This window comes from Nannobrachium achirus (assembly GCF_963921795.1).
Source record: "Nannobrachium achirus genome assembly, chromosome: 16".
Classification (NCBI taxonomy): Eukaryota; Metazoa; Chordata; class Actinopteri; order Myctophiformes; family Myctophidae; genus Nannobrachium; species Nannobrachium achirus.
The window spans coordinates 50,861,954-50,887,237 of NC_137823.1; the positions used below are offsets into that span (position 1 = coordinate 50,861,954).

Sequence of the window (25,284 nt, forward strand, 5' to 3'; positions counted from 1 at the left end):
ACACTACTCGTTCACCCCATGGCCAATATCTCGAGACAGAGTCAATGATGGCTACGCTCAAAGGAAGAGAGACAGACCGAGTGGGCGTCGCCCTTTCTTTGATGATGGGTTCCCAGATTGCCCCATGGCTATCCTAGCACCACACTTAAGTCAAAAGGCACTGTTATTGTGCTTTTCACCAAGAGTATAGCAATACAGCAAGCAATAAAGCTTTAGCTGTTCTTTGTTTTAGTGAATCTAAAAATAAGGAGAACACTTGAGGGGGACATTAAAAACATCATTAATTTCAGCTCTTACTGGAGGAACTGGCCCGAACTATGCCTAATAAGCTATTCATTATAAAGTACAAATTAGTGTGTTTAAGGCGCAGTAGCCCCAAAAGGATTTCATTTTTCACTAATGATGTCAGATGAATAATGACGGTGATGACAGCCTACAATATGAAAAGCCTACAGTAAGCCATCTTCAATTATTCCACAAGAGATGGCAAGTATGGACATTTAATTAACATACCCCATGGTATTATTTATTTGTCATTTTAGTGTTTTTGCCACATTTTACTAATGAGGGCACAGGCATAAAATAAAAAATGAACTATTCTGCCATGTTTTCCATTTGAACAGAGAATCTAGACATATTTTCCATGGCTGAAATGCAATAAGGCTCATTAACACTTACATGGCTGGTGAAATATTATTATATATCAAATGTATTTACATTTCCCATGAGCTACTGACATGTGTGAGAGATTAAAGCCTAATGTCCAGAATGCTCCATCACACATCGGTGTCGCATGGCAAAAATAGCAGACCTACAAGCTCACCACGTGTTGCATCCACAACGCGCTGTAAGCTTATAGGTCAGCTATTTTCCACATGTGACACTGTCATGCAATGAAGTATGAATCAGGATTTAAACATTTGGTGTTTTGCTTTTTCTTCAATAGTACAAGCCACTGTGCTTTGCATAAGACAGAAGGTTAGTTACACAAGGGAAAACTGCATGTTACAGAAAAAGCCATCATCAGACAGTTTATAACACACCTAGAATAACAAACCTTCAGCCTTTTACATAAATTTAAATGTCTACGATAATGACAATTTAAATGTATATGGTAGGCCTACCACACATTGAATTACTGTCTCTATATCATTTGTTTGTATATATTTGTACGTATTTGGTGAGCCCATGTATTCGGTCAATCCACTCATTTCCAAGTTGTTCAGGTCCCTTCAGTGGTATTACAACATTTGAACACCAAAGTCTTTGATTTCCACATGTCTATGTCCTTGTGGAGCTGCAGGCTGCGTGAGTTGGCCTCGAAGGGAACGCCGTCCCTCAGGATTCCAAGAGTTTTGGCTGCGCCAAGTTGGCTCTGACCCTGGCCTGGTCCACAGCGTCCAACATGTTCTTGCCGTCTATGGCCAGGGTGTGTGCTGCGGTTAGCATCTGTCTCTTACACTCCTCCTTCAGAGATGTAATGGCGTTCTGCTGGGCCAGACGCATCTTGCTGATTAGCTCTGCCATGTCATTGTTCAGCAGCTTCTGAGTGCCCTCGATCTGACAGGGAGGAACGTCAATAACGTTATTTGAAACAGATGGCAGGCCAGAGTGGACACTCGACGTGACACCAGCTTTGTTGTAGTTTAGCTCTCTCCACCGGGAAAGGAAGAACATGGTTTCCATCTCGATAAGCAATTTTGAGGGAAGATAGAAATAGATAAATCGTGACCCAGAGCACTCGTCGTCACTGTCTGGCCAAAACCTCCCAACTCCAATTTTGAGGTTTTTGATTTTTTTTTTTTTGCATAAATCAGGGCTATTGAACACCCTTTACATCTGTGTGTTGGTTAAAATAATATTGAACCAATGGAAAAAAAGTGCTTTGGACAAAACCTCCTAACTCCACACTTTCAGCCAAACCAGCTACAGTAACTCCACCTATTTGGCCAACTCGTTTTTTTTTTCTTCATAAATCGGGGCTATTGAACACCCTTTACGTCTGTGTGTTGGTGAAAATAATATTGAACCAATGAAAAGTAGTAAAAAGTGCTTCGGTCAAAACCTCCTAACTCCACTTGAGCTCATTTTCCTGAAAATGAACATTTTGGAGTTAGGAGGTTTCGGCCCGACAGCAGAGACATGCAAATGATAGTTTTCATTTCATAAGCTGGCTCTGCATGGCTATTTTTGTTGCACCTTGTATAAATGGCTTAGTGACTTTGTCGAAACGGGCATCTGACATAAAGGTTATGGCTTTTATGGCCATGAGAGGAATCCTGAGAAAGGTTTAGCATCTCTTTCTCCCACATGGTTTTCTATGACAGGATATCTGCCTTGTTTCAAACTGTGAAAAATATATCAATGCATTAATCACTAACCCTCTTTTTTTATGTTCGCCTATAATAACATGCCCACAAAGGGGATGCCAGGGTAAATGTAGTTAAGGATGAAGATTCCACAGGAAGGAGAAGAAAAGGGCATCTGTGGGTATACCTCTGTCTTCTTGGTGGAATCATGTAAGGTAGGTAGTATCTCATCCACACTCTGGATCAGGTCTCGCAAGGACAGTCCAACAGACTGTAGTCACACAAAGACAAACAAGACATTATCAGATCACACTGAATTATGGACAATTAAACACCAGTTTGGCAGGAGTTAGACAGGTACAGTCAGACATTTAGGCTAAACGGATAACCCCCAAAAAGTCCTGGGGAATTGTTTCCATTGCAGTCCTATGTATTCAATTTATCAACATAGCATAAACCAGTGTTTCTCAAACTTTAAAATTTCAAGGTCTCCCCTTAACTCTGACAGCGTACAAATGGATCATTTGGTTCCATTTGTACACTGTCAGAGTTACAGACTCGTATGGGTCAATTTAGACCCTCCTAAAGGAACCCACAGAGTCCTGGAAATCCACTTTGAGAACCACTGGCATAAACAATAACACAAAAATACACATCATCAACAAATATGTAGATCAGCTATTTCCATTATTTCAAAGTCAGGCTATTGGGCCTCAGTTAACAAGGGTTGTCTTGCACTACCTTAACAAGGGTGAAGTACTGTTCAGGCGGCAGAGTGTTGAGGTCATTTTTGAGTTGGACGACCACCTTGACCAGGTTCATGACTGATTTGTACACCTTGTCTTCAGAGCGGTCCAGTTCAGCGGTAGGGGTAGACTTAAGAAAAAGAAGGAATCAATTACTCTGACTGACCTTTGATATAAGAAATACTTCACACAGATATTGATATTGGTTAATAATGATCAACTGAATGGACACCCTGGGACGTTACAGTGTAAGTGTAAACCACTTGTACACTGTTTGTGCAGGATAGCATTAATGAGGTATACAGTATTCTAATCAGTATTGAGGGAGGATGCAGAGCAGTTCTTTCTGAGATGTACTGTACTAATGAGCCTGCTACAGTTACATTTGGGTAAAGAAAGAAAGAAAGAAAGAAAGAAAGAAAGGGAAATATATACAGTATACTGCATTTCAAAATAGGAATCTTTATGGTTACCTGAGCTGTGAGGCGAGGGGGCTTATCTGGTGGTGCTGTAATACCAAAGGATGAATAATACAGATGTAGTGGTGAATTGGAGGTTTACACACTATGGAAGTATTCACATTCAGCTGGAATAATTATTTCGTCACGTGATAATCTTTCTTAAAGAGCACTCACCATGTTCTGTCTCAGTTTCAGGCGACTAAAAAAGAAATAAGATAAAATAAATACACACAGAATAGACAATAACAGAAGGTCCTAGACAAAAGGTAGTAGACAAAAAAAGTGTGAAAATAGCTCACCATATATTCATCAATCAACAGTCTGACAACTAAAAGATTTTCTAGACGGTATTTACTTGATAAAGAAGCCCTCTATAAGAAATACCAAGACAAACACCAAGTTGAATTATTCTTTGAAGACCAGTAATGCACAGGTGCACACGTACCGCTGGGCTGGCAGTGTCCTCTGGTCCCATGGGGTCCTGCAAAAGAACAGGAAGGTTCATTTCATAGGATAGGTAGAAGCTACCACCTCGCTTAGGAATTGTTACTAAGGGCAGATTCAATTCAAGACTGGTGGTGCGTCCAGAATGAACGAATGGGTTGACAAGGTTTAAGGCTCCTCTGTTCCATGTAGCCGTCACAGGCACATTCATTTCAAGAGCACGGGGACACAGAGACACAGAGAGTGGCCTGACAAAGGTTAATGATGTCCTGTTTCCCACCAGCAGTCTCTCTTCCTTCTCCAGCCACTTCTCGTCCTCGGCCATCTCTTGTTTCTGTTTGCGGAGTGTGTCCTGCATCCGATTTCGGTCCATCTGCCACAGACGCTGGGCATCCTCTCTGCTGTTTGCCTCCACCCGGGGAAACTCTCCTTCCTGGTAGAGTAGCAGGGGAGTGAAAAGACTGGGTTGGCAAAATATATACATACAGTAGATTATCACATATCGTCGTTGTCCGATGAAAACCTTGTATGTCCAAAACCGTTCGTTTTGCATTTATCATTTTAAAAATGATTTAAACTAGTGAAAACAGCTGATCTACAAGCACACAACGCCTCGCACCGCGAGGCGTTGTGTGCTTGTAGATCTGCTGTTTTCACTACTTTTGTGCGACAGCCTTGTATGATGAAGCAGGGCTTTACTTTGCGAAAGAACGTACAAATTTGAAACTTGGAGATACGAGGTTTCCACCCGACAATGACGATATCCAGCCTTTATTTGCCCTGGTGTGATGAAAGTACATAGAGATCGAAAAGCTTGCCAGAGATAAGCTTGCTGTATCAGCCCTAGGGATGATAATGGCAGCTGCCCAATCATTTCAAGCCATAGACCCCTGAGGGACTCCGGTCAATGCATTTAGGTTTAAGTGGTTAAAATGTTATGTGGTTAAAAGTGCTATTTTAATGGCATATTGATATTGTGTCATCATGAATAAATAAGGTTATGGGTATGTAATAAACAAAGTATAGTCTGGCACACTGTGTTGGCCTAGTTATCCAACCTCGGCCATAGCTGCATTAGGCCGATATGCCTGCCCTCAGTTGGAAAACGTTGTGGAACCACAAATGCCTGGGCGATGCATGTACATCAGGGTTCCCCAATAGGCGGCCCGCGGGCCATTTGCGGCCCGCGGGGGGCTACCGTCTGGCCCACACCAACCCCAGTAATAATGGTGGTATAAGAGCAGCAACAACACTAGTATATCTTCTTTGTCGGGTGGAAATTTCGTATCTCCAAATTTGTACGCTCTTTCCCAAATCATACAAGGCCGTCGCACAAAAGTAGTGAAAACAGCAGATCTACAAGCACACAACGCCTCGCGGTGAGAGGCGTTGTGTGCTTGTAGATTGGCTGTTTTCACTAGTTTAAATAATTTTTAAAATGATAAATGCAAAACGAACGGTTTTGGAGATACAAGATTTTCACCCGACAACGGCGATATCTGAACTGTCGCTGGAGTAGCGGGAACGCCGTCGACCCCTGCAATGTTGTGGCCCTCAGCTTGGTACCCTAGACATAATTCGGCCCGTGGGGAAACCTAATTGGGGAACCCTGATGTACATGGTGCACTGATGAGCTGTACTACTGCATGTATGGTGCATCGGAGAGAAGGAGGAACAACAACACAATTTGGGAAACTACAAAGTTGTTGCAGATAAGGTCAGGGGAATGGAGCATGGCACACATGAGCATGAAAGGTGATAGACATTAGCAACGCACGCACGCACGCACGCACGCACGCACGCACGCACGCACGCACGCACGCACGCACGCACGCACGCACGCACGCACGCACGCACGCACGCACACACACACACACACACACACACACACACACACACACACACACACACACACACACACACACACACACACACATGAATGCACTTTAAAAGCAATGTTTCTCTCACCCCCATGCTGCGTGGTCGAGGAGACATCCTTGGCAATGCCAGCATGTTCATGGAGTCAACAGGGGACTGGTATTCACATGGGCTGGCCAGGTCAGGTGAGCTGGCACACAGAGCCTCATTCAGCTGCATAGAGAGAAACACATAAAAAACAATTCTAGATTCATTAGTAATTAACAAGCTGTGACTCAGTCCCTCCCATTGAGAGATGCAAATGATGGAGAGAGGAAAAAGGGAAATATGTTTTCACATAAATGAAAGTGATGTCCTCTCCTCTGCAACTAAATGTGAAACGACATTGGTTTTTGATTACTTCTGGTGACACGGCTGGGCCTGTCTCCAGTACCTGTCAATCAGTTTGAACTAAAGTTTAACATTTCTCTCGCACGCACGCACGCACGCACGCACGCACGCACGCACGCACGCACGCACGCACGCACGCACGCACGCACGCACGCACGCACGCACGCACGCACGCACGCACGCACACACACACACACACACACACACACACACACACACACACACACACACACACACACACACACAGTTCATAGTGTTTTCTGAAGGAAAACATGGTACCTTGTATGAAAAAGTGAGATAAAAAAAATGTTGGTTACAATACGGTACCTGAATGTGCAGGCCAATGCTGAGCGTGTTCCCAAATCGCCCGGGTTTCTTTCTTGAAGGCTGTTGAAAAGTCATTGAGAACAGATTATAAAACAGGCAAGACACCATTTTTATATGCATGTTGTAATACTTAATGTTTTTGTACTGTATTGTGTAATGTGCTACTATGTAAGTAAATGCAGCATCGTGTTCATGCTGGTATACGGGTGGTATACAGTAATTAGCTGTCAGTCGGCTGTTTGAATAATTGTTTCTAATCAGCCACGCACGCTTTTCCACACCAGCTCATTCTCACAACAAGGTGGACTATTTAAACACGTCTTCCTCCTCCACTAGCTGCTGCGGGAAAGCTTTGCCTCCACCCCAGTCTCTACCATTCTAGTTCAGCCTCGCAGGGCTCAAAAGATAAACTGAAAAACTGCTCGGTTGGGGCCAGACTATATGCAAATATGGGGCAGGTTTATCACCATAGGCATTTTTTTAATTCACCCCATGGACATGCAGGTTCCAGAGATTCCAGACTAATATATAATATATATCTATGCAGTAATATTAGTCTGGCCATGCCAGGCTAGGTTTCTACATTGTATTTCCTGATGCTGCTTTTCACTGAACATGTTAAGAAGAGCAGACCCCTAGTGTAATAGTATTCCATTTGTCTTTTTTTAACGTATTTTGATGTTCTGGTACTGCACCTTAGGAGGGGGTTCGTTGAAGTTAAACTTTGTGTCAAAGTATTTCGTGGCGCGTGCTCTGTCCCTCTGTCTCTCCACATCTTGTTCCTTCTCCATCTTGTGAACATCACTGGGGCAATTCAGAAAATAGTCCATAATAAGTTATTAAATTATCATCATCATGTTCGCTATGAGAAAAAAAATAAACATCTAGTCATTATGTACTACATTAAAGCCTCGCCCAAGACAATTTTACTTCCTGTTTTTCATTGTATCACAAAGCCATATTCTACTGTGGTTTGAAACTGTACTGTACGTCACACTGTGATAGCAAATATATTTTCAGGTGGTGTTAAGTGAATATGCGTTGGTGTTAAGTGAAAAGCAAAAGTGAGCACAGCAATGTGCTAGAGCAGTGGCTAGAGCAGACCCAAAAGAGAGAGTACGGTAAATGTTTTCCCCGGACGCAAACTAGCAGATCTACAGTATAAGCTCACAACGCGGTGAGTTTGTAGATTGGCTATTTTTGGCAAAGAGATTTGGTGTAGACTGAAAAAAGCGGTCCAGGTACAGAGACAAACTCAGGTCCAGTTAACCAAGTCTAGAGCACTGTTTCCCAAACGGTGGGTCGGGACCCATTTGTGGTTTCATTTTTGGTTTCCTACATTGTGTTTTTAATTATTATCATTTCAAATAAGTAATTTCAGAGTCATTTCATGAATAAATAAAATACAAATCTAAGAAATGTAATAAATTAGAAAATAATTAGGCTATTTTCACTAGTTTGGGTCCTGGGCAAACGTCTGATTTCTCTTTTGGTTCACAAGCTAAAAGGTGTGGGAACCACTGGTCTAGAGGGTTTAATCACAACTGACTAGGGAAACTGTGAAGAAGTACCTGATCTTGATGACCAGTTCAGTGAAGGTGGGTCTCTCTCTGGGGTCATAGGACCAGCAGCGGGTCATCAGAGAGTAGATGGTGCCGGGGCAGTCCTCTGGCTTGGGCAGCCTGATGCCTTGCTCCAGCTGGTTGATCACATCTCTGTTCTCAAGCCAGAAGAATGGCTGCTGCCCCCGGCTCATTATCTCCCACACACACACGGCTGAAGAGAAGAGCACATACAGAATAATAAGCATGGTCACAAATGCACAAACGTCTTTTCATTCATCCATTATGAAAGGCTGTAAATAGGCTAACATTAAACGATTTGTAGTGATAATAGATCAGTGTCTAAAGGTCCCTAGCCTCAGACACGAATCAAGCGGTGCAAGAAAAAACTGCCCTCGGTGGCAGTTTGATATAGTCTGGCAACGAGGCAAAAAGGTCCCAGCATTAGGAAGGACAACACAACAGTGCATTGTTCCCCAGGAGCACATGGCCTTTGGCCGGGAGCTCTGTTTTAAAACTTTAATAGTAGCACATATGTGCAATTATTAAAGTACATTGTTATGTAGCACATTATAGCCAATATTATGTAGCACATTTTATTAAAAGGAAGAATTCCCTTTTATGTACACAGACTGTTCAAGGCACCATCATTCCACCTCTCTTATGTACACAGGTACCATTGTCATGCTGAGCCAGCAGGCTCAGGTAGCCACATATCCAAAAGGATGTCTGTGTAAAAGGGACAGCCAGCTGGGTGGTGTGACAACTAAGGTCAGTGGCAGAGCACCTTCTCTTTGTATTGATCCCCATTGTCCTTGTTAAGCATTTTTATGCTTACATAATATGTAGGTATTTAATATAAAGAACTATTTCCATTTGACCAAAGTACACGTAGATAGGCGTCAGTCACCAAGTCACACACAAGCAGCACAAGTAAGTATAGTGCGGCTTTGCCACTGAATACCTCATTGTGATTTTTTTCACAATCTGCACAAATAGTAACTTAACCTTTAAACCCTCTATGTATCTGTCTCAGTATGTATGTTGACAGGGGATCCCCAGGGGTCCATACTTGGTCCCCGCCTTTTTTCTCTGAATCTTAGCAAAAACAGCGAATCTACAATCTCACAATGCATTATGCAACACAATAGCTGCCGTTGTCCTCTCCCAGCTGCCGTTCTCCTCTCCCCCTCCCCCGTAGGAGGCAGCCTCTTCAAAACCATGTGACTTCCATAGGGAATGAATTGAAGCTGCTTTACCCCCCGGCCCCCGCCTCCCCCCAGGTAAAGCAAAGGTAGAGTGCTTTTTTATGTGTGAGTCCAGCCTAGGAATTGAGGCATTACATTTAGTTTGACTCGGTTCCACAGATAAATGTGAAAATAGCAGCTCTACAAGCTCAAAACACCTCGCGTTGCGAAGAGCATTATGTGCTTGTAGAACGGCTATTTTCTAAGATTTTGCCTATTTCTTATATTATTTGACAATTTGGCCAATGTTTGACCAGTTTTTATAGTATGGACTACTAAGGTATTAAAAAGATCTTAAACAGGTCTTAAAAGTCCTTAAAATTGATAGCTAAAGATTGGACAGGGATGCCGTGCCATTATTAGACTCTGGTTTTCGGTTGTCTTGTCACAACATTGAAGGTGCCTTTCTCTTAGGGCAATCATGTACCGGTAGGTCCAAAACAGAGGATATAATGCATTTCCTTGCTAGTTATCCCAAATAGTTTCAAATAAATTCTACCTTTCTCATTTACTTAAAAACCCTCACTAACTCATGGATTCTTTTATAACAAGCTCATGTTGTCATGGCTGGGATTGAAATGGCTCTTTTCATGGTTAAGAGTGTGTTTTATTTTTGATAAAAAGAACATGCAACTTACCAAACATCCAGACATCACTAGCTGAAGTGAAACGTCTGAAGTTTATGGATTCAGGGGCCATCCATTTGATTGGCAATCGAGTAACGGATGCTGAAATAGAAATGTACTGGTATGTTTTACTGGCTATTTGATAAATATTCTTCACCTTCCTTATTTTAATATAAACTGTTCAAAAATAGATATTCAAATGTTAAAAAAAATTATAAAAGGTTGAGTGTAATACACTGATGAATTTTCAGGGAAGAAGTCACTGTCACTGTGAACCAGTCTATACCTAAATACCAATAATAAGGGGTATCCAGATAATAAAGTATGTAATATGCCCATATAACCCTAGACTAATCATCATCATTACCTTTATAATATTCTTCTTCCTCAATGTATCTAGAAAGACCAAAGTCTCCCAGCTTCACACAGTCAGGACTGGCAACCAACACGTTCCGCACAGCAATGTCCCTGTCACAGTACAACAAGACAATGGTAGAGTAAATGTCTCTGTCACAGTACAATAAGACAAGGGTCAATGTCTGTCACAGTAATGTATCTTACATTTATTTCATCTTTTAATAAAGGACTGAAATGTAAAATTATTATTGTTATTTTTTTTTCCAATTAATTTTGGAAGGAAATCTTGTTTCTTGTACTTTAAGGTTTGCTTTTTCCAGTTAACCAAAGGCCTATTCCTTATGCTTGAAAGTTAGCAGTAGCAGAAAGTTAGATAATTTGAATAATTTTAACTGCAGCCTACAATTTCATTCCACGGTGATTAATTGTTCTCCTTCATTCAAGCACTGAAAGCTCTGAACAGGATGTCTGCATTAAATCATGTTTTTGATTGCCACAATGATGCAGGCCCATTGCAGCTAACGTTTTGAGAGATTTATAAATCTACGGTCACAGAAAGTAGAGTGAATTATTAATCTGACAATGTAATCTAACAACACAATCAAAAAGTGGTCAGTGATGGACAAATGCCAACATCTAAATCATCATGTGGATTGGCTTTGGTCCCTGTGGATGAGTGAGAGATAAACAATTGGATTTGCAAGAAAAGCCCTAGCAGGGACACTTCTGAGAACACACACACATCCTGGACCATGCTGTCCTCTCCACCTAGAAGATAGACCTTTATTGATCCCGTGGGGGAAATTCTGTCGCAAGAGTAGCAGTAATTAAGGTGCAGATACAGAGTAAGAGAAGTACTGTAAGACATACAGCGAGGTAAGGCATAAGAAAACAAAATCAATAATGAACAAAAGTATCCTGTACAACAGAATGCACCCTACGCAGGACAAACAATACGCATAATTATGTTTTGTTACTGGATCCCACCCTATGCTGATGTAGTGATACGCGGAAGCGGGGATTGAACCCAGGACTCCCACTCGCCAGTCCAACGCACAACCAGTCGTGCTAATAGGGCTGAGCCCGATTAGCAGGGCTGTTGTCGCTGGTTCATGGCTGATACTAACTGTGGGGTGCTACATTTACATAAGCAACCAGTATACAAACAGTATACAGTACACCCAATAAAATAGCCTGCACTATGCATAACAAAAAACACACAATAAAAGTGCTATTTATATCACATAATACACTAGTAACATACTGAGACGTACGTAAGATGTACACCCAGTAACCCCATGGAGCAGTCCCCAGGGATCTTGTTTTGCTCCTTGATATATCCCTCCCTGCTCTCTGTGGGATATATCAAGGAGCAAGACAACGATCCCTTCAGTCTTCAGGCGCTCGACACTCAGTGACACTTTGCTATGAAACTAGACATGAAGAAAGAGCAGGTGTCTTCTCCCATGATTCCCCCACTGGCTCAAGAAAAAATAACAAATGACAGGTCCAAGGCTGACAAATGTCTTTAGAAAGAAAATCTGATAATGATATTATACACATAATGTTGAATTAGCTATGTAACCAAAACCCATTTTATTCTAAATAACGTTTGTCTATAATTTGTGTAATTTTATACTTTAGATCCATTATTTGCGACCTGGAAATATTGCCTCTATAACATTTCTAGAACTGATTCAGATACTCAAGTGTATACACTAGTCAAGATTGAAATGAACATTAAAGAAACTGACATTTTAGCTATATTAGGAAATGACATAATATACTATAATAATTTAGATTTGTGTAAAAAGTCAATGAAGACATCTTATTAATTTATGGGAAAACTCAAGTCCCACTCTTTTGACTAGATTTTACATAACCTTTTGTACTATTCTAGTTCATCATTAGTATCAATATTGTCCTGGGTCTATAATTCACACAGGTTGTGTTATTAACAATATGAATTGTGATAGGAACCTACTGTATTAGAGGTATCTTAATGATACTGGAGTAGACAGAAGGCTGTTACACAAACATCGCCAGAAGGTGGTGCAAGAAGGTGACAAATGTATTTAGAACTGGAGAGAATCCCATGAACTGTGAACTTTTATACAGTTCTCTTTGTCTCTTGTTCTATAACACTTCTCTCCAATTTGTCTTTATTGGTTTCAACGTGTGCCTTTACCTGGTGACCTGGTGATAAAATAAATACAAAAGTTGGGTCCCTCACCTGTGCACCATGTTGACCCCCTCCAGGTAGACCAGAGCTTTGCAGATCTGCATGCTGAACAGGACTAGGGTAGTATTGGTCAGCTTTTGTTGATTATTTGTTAAGTAGTTGCCAAGCTGCAAACATGACAAGGCAGGATACACAAAATGTCGTTTTTGATATGTAAAGAATGGTCAGTTACACTCATCATTTGAATTTAGAATGTTGTTGCTAAATAAAACACAGTGTTTATTTTCCGTCAATATAATGCAGCATGACATCTTAAAGGTATAACCAGTTTAGGATTTGTACGCATTTTGTAAACAACATTGAGAGTTGGCCCCTTCCTCCCCGGCTCAACAAGGCCAAAAAGTAAGTAAATTGGTTCCTCAAACAAATCTCAAACTAAAAATGAAATGTCTGGCTGAGGCCAGGGTCTCTGCAGATACATACACTGCCATGCTTTTAGTGGGAAATAATAGTGGTGATTGAGGGGGACTATATTTTGTATGAGTCCACACATTGATTCTAGGAAAATCTAAAGAAAAAGAATGTTGATTTTCACCAACCTCCCCATACTCGTAGAGTTCCATTACGATCCACACAGGATCCTCCTCTATGATTCCAATCAGTTTGACAATGTGTGGATGGTCCAGGTTCTTCATAATAACTAGCAAATACAAAATCATCATCATCATTACTAGTAGTAGTAGTAGTAGTAGTAGTAGTAGTATTAAAAGTAGTAGTAATAGTAGTAGGCCTATTATACTGCAAAATACTGAACATTTATTTTAGTTAAAATCGAAGAGTCCTCATGTACTTGAGTAAAAGTGCAAAAGTATTGGCATCAAAACGTACTTAAAGCACCAAAGGTAATTAAGTAAAAGTACAAAATGTTTGAAAATAGCAGATGTAGAAGCTACAAGAGTTAAATCTAATCTAAGCTCAGGATTTTGCAGTGCACTAATAACAGTGGAGGTATTGTATCACCTGCTTCACTCATGAACTTCTCCATAACATCAGGTGAACAGTCTTTGCAGGTCTTGACTGCCACACTGGGTCTCTCTCCATTCTATTCAACAAATTCACAAATATCAGCCAAGTCGCCAAGATCACACAGAAACATAAGTACACACAAGTGGCATACATGTACAATGCCATAGCGATCTCATAAAATGCTCACTGGATTCTTGTAAACGCCGTCGTAGACCTCCCCGAAAAATCCTGAACCGAGTATTCGACCGAGAACGACGTGATTGCGGTCAATCCCATACTTGACCACTAGAAAAGAAAGTATAAAACATTGTCTCTGGTAAATGTGAATTCCCAAAGGTCATTTTGTTCGAGAGTAGACAGGCCTCCTACTGTACCTACCTGATCTTGGCCTTTCATCCATAATCTCACAATAGATATCTGACCCTGGAAATAGAAGGGAGAAAAAAAAGAAGATTTATGGGACACATTTCATTGCCAGCAAACATTTCTTAAAGAAAAACTGTTGAAAGAAAAAAAATCTACTCACCCATACTGTATCTGAAAGAGCCAGTGTCCCTTTTGTTGCTGAAAGGAGAGAGAAAATGAAATAGAGTCTAGGACATAAATCTTGCTCTGTGTTATACTGTAGCTCCGTAGAGCACCGACAGTCTGATTTACCGGTGATTCTCAAAGTGGGGTCCAGGGGGTCCATCCATATATTTTCATATAGGGTTCTGCGGCCAAAAATATTGGCGGTCCTTGACATGAAACATTTTGAGAACCACTGGGATATACAGAACTCTCTGAATAAATCTTCTCTTCAGTCCTAACTTTTCTGTTATTTCAATCAAAGTAACATCAAAGTACGACTGGAATGTGCAGCTACACATTCACTGCAACAAGATAGTCGTTCCCAAACACTGTCATGTCAAGGACATGACATATTTTGTGCCAGAGACCCCCATAAGAGAAGATTTGTGTCAAAAGTATTCTATTATTATTTATTTAAAGTTAAAGTTAAAAAAGGTCAAGAAATTGCAGATCTACAAGATCACAAAGCATCAAGTACAGTACATTTCAAACAGGGCAATTCAATGTGCTTTAAAACATTAAGCAAAAGAAACACGTGACATAACAGGACATTTGAATTCAGTGTGACGTGTTGTGAGCTCATAGATCTGCTATTTTCTAATAGCCAAAGTATAAGATAGGATTAGAGTGATTCTCCCTTTTGAGAACCACTGTATTATAGTAAGATATAATTCAAATCCACTCACTCTGTAGGGATATCAGGCAGAGCTGTTTGTAGATTTGCGTCTAGTCAAGAAAAGTAGAGAAAATCAGAACAATTTAAATTTGTGTTAAATAAAAGACAGCCGTTATAATTGCTTCAAAGGCAACTTCTCTGAGGATGAGCCTCTTTACCATGATCTATTTCAATAGTAATGCTGCATCATTCAACAAAGCCCCCAGAGCTGCTACCCATAATTATACCTTGTTATGATGAGCTGAGATTAAGCACAGAAAACACAGATACATTCATCTTTAATCTCCTGAGAACACACCTTTGTTTGGTCGGGAAATAAAAGATTCCTCTGTGCCATGCTCCATGCGGCAGTAACCATCCATAAGATCCACCATGTTCTCTGCCATGGCAAACGTGGCCACGTTGATGGAAAGAGGCTATCGCAAAAGAGCATACCATCCATTTACAAGACTAAGCATGACATGCAGCATAACAGGTTACATTCTTGGCGTATGATGCTGTACTATATATCGTTGCTGCTGGTCAGAACAGGTGTATGTCCATGTTTCATCTTTTATGTCTTTGTCATAAATGAAAGCCCTATTTTATACGTAATCGTATGACAATGTTGCACAAATGTCTGACAAGTTAGGGACATTTTGAAACATTTATAACACTTTTTTATTGACATTTTAACTAAGTATTTACAAGACCTTGTGAATAAAAAGTCAAACATTAGATCCATTGTAATTCTTTTTTCCATTTCCTGAAAAGTAAAGGTTTTGGACATACACGGTTTCCGCCCAACAGCGACGATATGGTAAATGTACATTTTTAATTCTGGATTCTGAACCATGTATAAGCAGCGTAAAGGTGCATAGTTTTGTTTAGATGCTTACTTGTCTGGCTTTCTCTATGTCCACGTGTATGAGAGCCTTGCCATCACTCTGAGATAAGCATTTAATACTCTTGATCTGTTTGAAGTCAGCTAGAAACACAGGCTGGGAGGGGTAAAGACATTAAAGTCCGACTGAGGCATGCAATAACAGTAACATTATTATGGTACTTACAAAGGTTACCGCGTTGTGTTATGTTAATGAATGACATATGCAGCGTTTCTCAAACTTTTGTATTTATTTCAAGGACCCCCATAACAGCACACTTGGTTATAGTGACTCGCCACAGAATTAATTTATCCCACCATTTGGAATAACAATATATTATTACCACATTAGTCAGTTTAGACTACATGTAGTCAAAGGAAAATAATGTAATGTGTTCTGCATAGCTTAACACACAATATTCCACCAAGCTTACCGCTGCATCCTTCTGTGTGCGTTGGCGAATGCCTCTGGCACCAATGACCAGTTCCACGGCCAAACTCCAACCTTGCTGTTGACAAATAACAATGGTGTAATATTAAAAAAAAATGTTAACCTGAGTACATTTTGAAATGTTTGTGTATTACTGAAATCATATAAGCTATAGAGAAGAAACAATATTCTCTCAGTGACTTTCTTTTCGCCCTGCCACACGCATGAGTAGCAGCGTATTGAAATGGGTCCTGTCAGACTAAAATACGGATGGGTGGATTTTCATGAAACTTGGTGGCAATGATCAATTATCTGCTCCAAACAGATGATTAATGGTTGGGTCAAAAAGGTCAAAGAACAAGATCTATCACGGTCAACATCGGTGGAGTTCCCTGGGACTATTAAGAGATATTGGTGCAGACCGTTTTTAATTTTGTTTACTGTCAGACATATTTCAACTTTTTATGGCCTATGTCATACAAAATCAGCTACGTAAAATAGTCAATATACAAGCTCACACCGCATCACATCAACATCACAACGAGTTGGGAGCTTGTAGATCTGACTTTTTTGATATATATATTTAAAAAAAAAGATTATATCTTTCTTTAAATATTGAACCAATGAAAAAGAGCTTATAACTAAATAATTTTATTTTGGTTGTTGTGGACATACAAGGAAATTGGAAATACTAAAGTAAAGCACAAATACACCAAAATTGTACTTTTAAGTAAATACACTTAATAGTTCCTTTACACCACTGACTGAATGTCATTCTGTCACTCACCACCAGCTCACAGGGGTAATCCTCCTCATCATAGCTGATGAACTCTCTGAGGGTCTCAAAGAACTTGACCATGCACTCCTCGTCCTTCAGTGTGGCGTACTGCTGGAACGTCTGCTGGATCAGCCTCCGGAGCTGTCTGGACTGAAACACATGGCAATATGCTATTTTAGAATGAGTTTGCGACAGGTAGGTTTTTAGTTTCCGTTTAACATTTTAGCTGAGGTTTTATAAAAAATAAAATAAAAACAAGTTCGAAGTGAGCGGTGGTGCGTGTGTGTTCACGTGGCTGTGTAGCAGTTCAGTGTGTGTGTGTGTGTGTGTGTGTGTGTGTGTGTGTGTGTGTGTGTGTGTGTGTGTGTGTGTGTGTGTGTGTGTGTGTGTGTGTGTGTGTGTGACGCAACAGTGCCACTTGGTCACCAGCGGTATTGCAGCTCATGCTACGGACATAGTAACATAAATAGATAGTAACATACAGACAAAGTCACTCTGAGGAGACGGTGTGACCACCGCTCAAACATATATAAATAAAGAGAATCATATGAAGGTCTTGATTTACAGATCTGCAGTAAATTATGAATTATGCAGAGCTGTCTTCTCTCTAACTCGGGGCAGATACACTATTGATAAAACCCTGTTGGCATCAACAAGGACATACCTTCATGCTGTCAATCAACTCCTGAGGAAAGAACAGATTGAGGCCCACTTCCTTCCTATATTTTTCAACAACATTCAAAAGAAAAAAAAGAAAAATCAAAGTTAAGGTCAGATATACCGGTATACAGTATGTACATAAGCCAAAGTGGTGATGTTTGTGAATAAACAAAGTCAGTAAAAAACAACTTACTCTAACAGCTCAAAGTTAGACTTCTTCTCTAGACCTTTAGCGTTCATGTCTTTATAGAACCTCCTGTAAGGTGCACATGCAAGATACAGATATTAGCAACGGATAAATCGTGCAAAAGCATATAGTCTGGCCTAAATAGCAAATTTACAAACTCACAAAGTGTCACAATGTGAACGTGTCACAATGTGATACTTTGGGAGCTTGTAAAACTGCTACTTTTGATATTGTGTGATTAACATACAATTTTAACTCACTTCTTAAATTGTAATTTTATCAAACATATCAGCCAATCATTTCCCAAAAGGAAATACAGATATTTAATTGCATCTGACCAGAACAGCAGCTGGTGATAAAACATACGGTAATGACTAGAGGGGGAGATATCAAAAGTATCCAGCAGTATCCACAGCTACAGTGAGGACTCACCTGATCTCCAAACAGCCAAGCTGCAGTGCCATCCCATCACTGACCTTATTAGCATGATACTGCATGTAATCACTTCGTACCTGAGACATCACAGCTATACATTAGTTATATGCTTCACCATCTTGACAGTACTGAGCTTATGCAGTAAATAATTTATCTATTTGGTGACATTTGTTAGATCAAAACTATCGATTTTACTGTTTAGTAAAATATAATTACATTTACAACCAATAGAATCTATGGATGTTGATCAAAAACAATCAAGTGTTTTACCTGTTGGTATAGATATAATAACGTGGTTCTATCTTCTTTTAACTTTTCCAGGAAATTAACAGGGATGTACCTCACACGTAGGTCATATCTGTAGTCAAGAGGAAAGCAAATATGACATGAAATATTCTGATCTGAAGTATTATGATTTAATAAAGAGAGTTGATCAGGAAGCCACGTCCAGCAAAGTCATGCAGTAATGCATTTTGCGCAGACCTCTGAGAGCTCTGAGAGCTACCTGTGCCTTCCTGCATTTACTAATAAGAACACAGGGAACCTAAATTATATTATTAATTTAATCCACAACCAAAATCGCACTCTCATTGACCTCCCAAAGTGTGTAATGGCTAATGGCGGCATTACCTGTGTTAGAAAAAGGGAACTTTATGTTGGTAAAGTAATTGTGTGTGTGCGTGTGTGCGTGTGAGTGTGAGCGTGAGAGAGAGAGAGATGTTAAACTTCAAACGGATTGACAGGTACTGGAGACAGGCCCAGCTGTGTCACCATAAGTAATCAGAAACCAATGTCGCTTCACATTTAGTTGCAGAGGAGAGGACGTCACTTTCATTTATGTGAAAACATATTTCCCTTTTTTCCTCTCTCCATCATTTGCATGACGTCTCTCAATGGGAGGGACTGAGTCACAGCTTGGTAATTACTAATGAATCTAGAATTTCTCAACAAGGGTAGATGTGCTTCAAAGGCTGTTTTCAAGTTTTCTTTTCTTTTTATGCTGGAAAATAATTGCTCATAAGTGACATTGAGGAAGAGGTACACCCGAATACGCATAATTCCTGAAACTATGCCTTGAAGCACAACCTCTCCCTTAACCCGCATGCGCCCCTCCAACAACAACATCAAACAAGTTGTGTTTGTGCTACTGAGCACGATATGGCTTTTACAGCAAAGTGTACTCATCCCTCCCACTCTACCACTGTCAGCAACAAGTGCACATGATAAAAAGAAAGGCAAAAAAATCTTCTATCTTTTTGGGGTGCTTTGTGGAAGCTTTACAGCGCCACTCACAGGCCTGGCATATATACTACAGTGGTTTTGGTGCGTTCTGGTGAAGGTCTTGCCTTTCTCAGTGGTTTCATGTGGCCACACACATTTCTTGAGACGATTCCGTCTGTACAGTAAACGGTTTGGAAACGACTCAGTGTATCGTCTTGGTGTATATGGGGCCTTAGTTCATGTCTCAATAATCCACTGATTCACCTCCACTCAGCTTCCACATGGTGGCTCTCATAGCGCTGTTCCACCTCTCCCACAGTTAGGTCTGGATGAAGCCAGTGAACCTCCTCTGACTTGAGGTGCTTCAGTAGAAGACCGTAGCAGCCGTTGTGTTGGATGTTTGGCCCCAAGCGACCGCTGATTAGGATCGACTGGATGATGGCCTGAAGGACACAGATAGATCAGGAGACCTGATTAAAGTTTTGACCACATTGTCCCTATTTGGGACATTTCCAAAACGTTCCATTAAAAGCTCCAGCTCAAAATAAAGAAAATGCTCTGTAACACAATAAGCAGTCTAGTAAGAGTCCAATTTCTAATATTTCTAATTTTAGTAACTGTATAATTGATATCTTACTCACCCTGATTTGCCAGGTACTGTCACATTTGACCAACTTGAAGTTCTTGCTCAAGTTGTTGTTGGTGCAGAAGCACACTTTGAGGATCTTGACAGGGCCGTTCTCCCCAATGAATGATGACTCTGGGCTGGGCTCAGGGGCTTCGGGCCCTGGACTGGGGACCTTCCAGGCCAGGGTGTCGCCAAACATCTCCTCGTACATTCTCAAAGCAGGGCCAACACCATCATAGCCACATCATCCTTTCAAAGACAAGAGAAATGTCTATTTAGAGATTTAGGCCTGTAACATTGTTATAAGCCCATACGTTATTAATTAATGAACCTCTTATTCAATCTGGTCAGGGATAAGATACAATAAAGAACACAGCGAAGAAAACATGGAAGAGAACAAGATAATAGTGGGTTGTAAGTATGTAATTTATCTGAGGCCAGGATGGCATGTTCACAATGTTTCTATTATGATTGTTTAAATGCACATCCAAACACATTTTCACTTGCATGTGGTGCTGAATACACATACTGCACAATGCGCCAAATAGTGGTACACTATGCTACTGTGTTGTTCTATGAGCTGATAATGTCAAGAGTATCAAGGTCATAATATTGTATGTTTCACATTCGTTCTATGAGACTGTGTAACGTGGCAATGACTCACATCATTCAGTTCTGACTGAGATTTGCTGATTACATTCCTTGCAACCTACTAATTCAAGTGAGGGTCAGTGATTGAAAAAGGCAAAAATTGTTTGTCAATCATTTGTTCCAAAACAAGATATCTTGAAAACTACAGACTGGATTTCCATGGAATTTGCTGTGCACCTTATTGCTCTGCAGAGGATGAATCCTACTGATTGTTAAGTCACCCCATTAACTTTCCTCTTCTTGTCCCACCATTTGGCCAAACCTGCACACAATATATCCCAGATTGCAATGGAAAGGATTAAGGACGGCAAAAATTAGAACAATGTTTTGGGGATCTGAATACCACAATGTAGGACAGAGTGGAGAACAGCAATCTAGTGTTTTTGTAGCTCTGGGCAGTTATGCAAGCACAGTGCATTTGTGCTGCACACAAGGCTCTGTGCTTTGAAGCAAAGTACGCAAACTGTAATCTAGGAAGGAGGCAGTCATCATGTTTGTTCTAGCCATCTTAAATATGTTCCTGAGATACGGGATTTTGCAACAAATAGCCTGGCTTCAACAAACATTACTGTGTCATCAATGATCACAAAGAGCCAACAGAAGAGCAACAGTTGCCTTAATAATGTTCACTCTCACCAAGTCCTTGGTGTCAAACTGTAAAGCTGTTTCTTAAAAAAAACCATACAAATGCCCACACTTTATATTGAAAATCCCACTACTGTATCGAATGACATAACAGGAAAATGCATCCATCTATGCACTAATAACTTGTCTATACCCGACTCCACATTCCTAGGATATTTAGATAGTTGATACTGTCAGTCTAGCAAAGAAGGCAGGTTGACCCTACAAACTATACATCACTACAGCTACAAGGAACAGTAGAGACTTCTACCTCAGACTTTTACCCACCTTACTCACAGTACTGTCCATCAAAAATATATCTGACTGTCATAACATGTCTTCATGAGTGAGTCCACATTCTGTTAGTCTGCTCTGTTAAAGGTAGCTGAATATTGTGTGTGTCTCTCTCTCACGGCTTTCACTGCTGTTGCAGAGGGTACTGTTTTGTTAGCCTGAGGCCATGAATTCCTCAACTGGGCTGTGTGTGTGTGTGTGTGTGTGTGTGTGTGTGTGTGTGTGTGTGTGTGTGTGTGTGTGTGTGTGTGTGTGTGTGTGTGTGTGTGTGTGTGTGTGTGAGAGAGAGAGAGAGAGAGGGAGAGAGAGAGAGAGAGAGTGTGTGTGCGCGCGCGTGTGCGTGCGGTGCGTGTCTGTCTGTCTGTCTTGAAAGATGGAGATGGACAAGGGAGAGGGATGCATGTGTGTGCCAGCACCTTGCAACACCTAGGTGTGGGAGGCATGAGATAGGGTAGGAGGGAGAGGGCACAATAATAAAGGAAAATGTATCATACAGTAGATGTGAAATCTGGACATATAATATTTATTTATGTATGTATTTATTAGTCTGATATAGATTGCGTAAGTTTACTGTATCATGAAGCAGTGTGTTTATTTTTTATCTTTATGTATTTTAACAATTGAGCTGAACTGAATTTAATAGCAGTAAATATTCAATGACCTATTGTATATTGTAAACAGTGGATAGTAGTGAGCTGCCAAATAGCCAAGGAAAAGGCATAAAAAATATAACACCAACCATATAAGTTATGTTTGATTACGGTTTTAAAAGAAAGTCATTAATAAATAATGTTTACTGTGTGTTCTGGACAAAAAATTAAAGTGAAATACATAATTAATCCAAACTATTTTGGCTGTGAGTGAGTAACTTGTGGTCATACAGTACGGTATTTCTATCTTTCTTTTCTTTGGAATGAGCAACATTTCTGTGACCTCAAGACTGGTTCAGATAGCAAGTGTGTGAGACTTGATCTCTGTAGTTTTGACTTTGGCAGGCAAACACTAAAACCCAGAACAATTGAGCATAGATGGAGAGGGACTGGATTTCACCTAAGGGAAAGCAAAAGCTTACTGGAACAAAATGTGAACACTTTCACAAGCTGTGCGTTGTTTAATTTGGAATGCCCTACACCACTAGTCCATGGCTTAGAAAGGTCTTATCAAACAGAGTTCACAGAGAGAATTACACTACATCAACAGTCAACACAACTCAACAGATCAACTATTGTGTACTATTTCATTACATTCACAAGGCACCCTCATGTATGTATTTAGTTGGCATAAAACTCATTTTTATCTGGCTGTTTTTTAATGATGCTGTAGTTACTTTGTAGTGAATGAAAGCTACTGTGAACTTTCCAGTCACACTTTTGATGTTTCTCACAGACACACTGTCATGCCAGTACTTGAGTCGTTATGGTAACAACCGCTCCTGCAGGGAGATTTGATCACAATCACACACACAGAAGAACTACAGTAGGTGGTGTGAAGCAACACTTTCAACACAACAAGCCACAAGACCGGTCGTGTGCAATATGGACAATCATTTGGAATAGAGACTATACTCAACCCCTTAATGGTTAGTGTGAGACTCAAATGACAGAATCAAAAGAAGGCTGATTTCAGGAAGCTATTCGGCTAGCTATTTTCCCATCTCCTCATTTTTGGTATAAGAGAGATAAGTGAACGACAACTGTGAAGTGTGAATTTCTTGGTGACAGATAATGACGGATGAGAGGGAATATTCCACCGCAGGTTCCCCTCTGCTGGAAAATAATTCAACAAGTTGAATCAGGAGTGTGGCTTGATAGAAAATGCAGCTATTTGGGGTAATTCCACAGCCCACAGAATAAAATAAATCCATATAAAGCACACAAATCAAAACAGAGTCGCAGGGGACTATTAAGAGTATTATTTTTGTCCAAATTGTATTAAAATATGTATTAAAAAGGAAGGAACCAGCTCATAGCCATCAAACCTACTATGGTAATGTGTCATACAGTACTTATTATCCAATACAGTCTATGAAAAATACTTTTCTGGCAGTTTAGCAATCATCAATTGCTTGTTTTATAGCATTTTTGTATCATGATGTGTTTTCATATTTGCTATATTACGTCACCTTTCATTTATCTTCCGATTTGGGTAATGGTTAACAAATTGGTATTGGGGTTGACTTATAAACTACTCACTGAAATGTTTAAACAGAGCTATTGTTACGATATCTCAGTTGCTATATATCTACTCTAATGTGAAATTGCGTATATGGGAACAGCTTACAGCTCGTCACTAAAACTGTGAACAAACACACTGTCTGCAACAGGAATTAAACTGTCTGTGACCCAAGAAGGCTTTGTTTAGTGAGAAAAGGTCTATTGAAGCAGGCTAGTACAGTATAGGCTACTGTAGACTAACTGTATATGTGACATGACTGAACATGTCATGACATCCAGATCCAGTTGTACCTGTCCTGAATGTATAGCCTATCCACAATGAGCAAGGATGGCCTCTATAATTAAAATAGATTAAAATAGAGTGTTTCCAGTAAAAAAGGGTGTGTGTGTGTGTGTGTGTGTGTGTGTGTGTGTGTGTGTGTGTGTGTGTGTGTGTGTGTGTGTGTGTGTGTGTGTGTGTGTGTGTACATACTAGTTAAGTTATTGCTGTAGTCTGAAGAACATTTATGATAAAAAAAACTAATTTTACAGTTAGAGTTATTAGTCGATACGATAATAAAACAAGTAGAATATTTCAGATGTTAATCTATAAAGCCTGTAACATCTTTTTTTAGAGAGGAAAAGCAATGTTTTGCACTCAGGTTCTACGTGTTGCAACGTCATGTGTGATGTGTCCCCAGGCCTGTGGAATGTTGGCCAACTATTTCACCACCTGCACAGACTTGCTTTGATAAAGCAATGCATGCATCCGTACAGCAAACGGCAGTTACAGTTAGGCTGAAATGGGCTGATAATATTTTTCGAACAGATACAAAAATATCCAGTGATTGTGGCCACATTTAACAGTTTTGCACAAAGCAATAGAACATAGACGACCACTTTAATAAAAAAAAGCTTCTATTTACAAACACAACAAGTTAACTTGTTAAAATAGAATTAAATAATAACTTTGAGCAGTGTTTGAGTAATGTTGCGCCTAACAGCAGGCCTATATTGTACCTGCCAGTGCTGCTGCCACTTGCACTTTGGGCAGCCTCGCTGGGAGGATAGACTTCCTAATCCTAACCGTGACATTTTCGGCGCACCCTGTTTGATCAAGTCAAGTGAATAGGCCTATCATGCAGTGCAGGCGTTTTAAGACTCACCTTTGTGTAAATTGTTCTCGTCCAAAGAATCAGAGACGAACAGCTTGTACAAAAATGTAATTCCTTGCGGAGTTGTGGTAGGCCTGACAAGTTGTCTCAAACAGTTATGCTGACCAAAAGGTGGGACGTGTTTACAGAGCCACTCCCTCACCTAGCTGCACTTCACTGCGAGGGGGACGCGCTTCCTTATTTGATGTAGGCTAGTCTACCCTATGGCCTTCATAATAATTACAGTGGGATTTATAAAGTGGGAAAATTATACTTTATTGTCAACTTCGGATACAAACAAGATAAGCCACACACCTTCTGGTCAATTAATTAACAGTAACTGGTTGGTTAATTGTAACTTATTTAAGAATAAACAAGTAAAGATATAATAATAACTTAATAATAA

The 25,284-nt window shown here is 40.2% G+C and overlaps 1 protein-coding gene across 1 annotated transcript; it reads right to left on the reverse strand.

The window, feature by feature from the left end:
* Nucleotides 1-924: 924 nt before the first annotated feature.
* Nucleotides 925-25,030, reverse strand: ptk2bb (protein tyrosine kinase 2 beta, b). The gene is made up of 31 exons (XM_080744407.1): nucleotides 24,891-25,030; nucleotides 20,016-20,251; nucleotides 19,639-19,817; nucleotides 18,424-18,511; nucleotides 18,151-18,230; nucleotides 17,725-17,787; nucleotides 17,536-17,590; nucleotides 16,881-17,021; nucleotides 16,098-16,172; nucleotides 15,680-15,781; nucleotides 15,100-15,217; nucleotides 14,812-14,851; nucleotides 14,082-14,119; nucleotides 13,934-13,978; nucleotides 13,743-13,840; nucleotides 13,550-13,631; nucleotides 13,129-13,229; nucleotides 12,581-12,696; nucleotides 10,358-10,458; nucleotides 10,003-10,092; nucleotides 8,127-8,331; nucleotides 7,251-7,359; nucleotides 6,556-6,615; nucleotides 5,929-6,051; nucleotides 4,241-4,393; nucleotides 3,962-3,997; nucleotides 3,691-3,715; nucleotides 3,529-3,563; nucleotides 3,051-3,185; nucleotides 2,497-2,580; nucleotides 925-1,560 (listed from the first exon to the last, which is right to left on the reverse strand). The coding sequence occupies exons 2-31, from the start codon at nucleotides 20,211-20,213 to the stop codon at nucleotides 1,339-1,341; spliced, it is 2,997 nt and encodes a 998-aa protein (XP_080600533.1). The 5' UTR covers nucleotides 20,214-20,251; nucleotides 24,891-25,030; the 3' UTR covers nucleotides 925-1,338.
* Between the last annotated feature and the right edge of the window lie 254 nt (nucleotides 25,031-25,284).

What these genes read in the sequence shown, in the direction of transcription:
- ptk2bb (XM_080744407.1), bottom strand. Translation starts at nt 20,213, where the DNA reads ATGTACGAGGAGATGTTTGGCGACACCCTGGCCTGGAAGGTCCCCAGT. An exon ending in AGTTGATTGACAGCATGAAG is followed by an intron (nt 17,022 to 17,535) that starts GTATGTCCTTGT and finishes CATGTGTTTCAG; the next exon opens with TCCAGACAGCTCCGGAGGCT. An exon ending in TCAACGAACCCCCTCCTAAG is followed by an intron (nt 6,616 to 7,250) that starts GTGCAGTACCAG and finishes ACTTTTCAACAG; the next exon opens with CCTTCAAGAAAGAAACCCGG.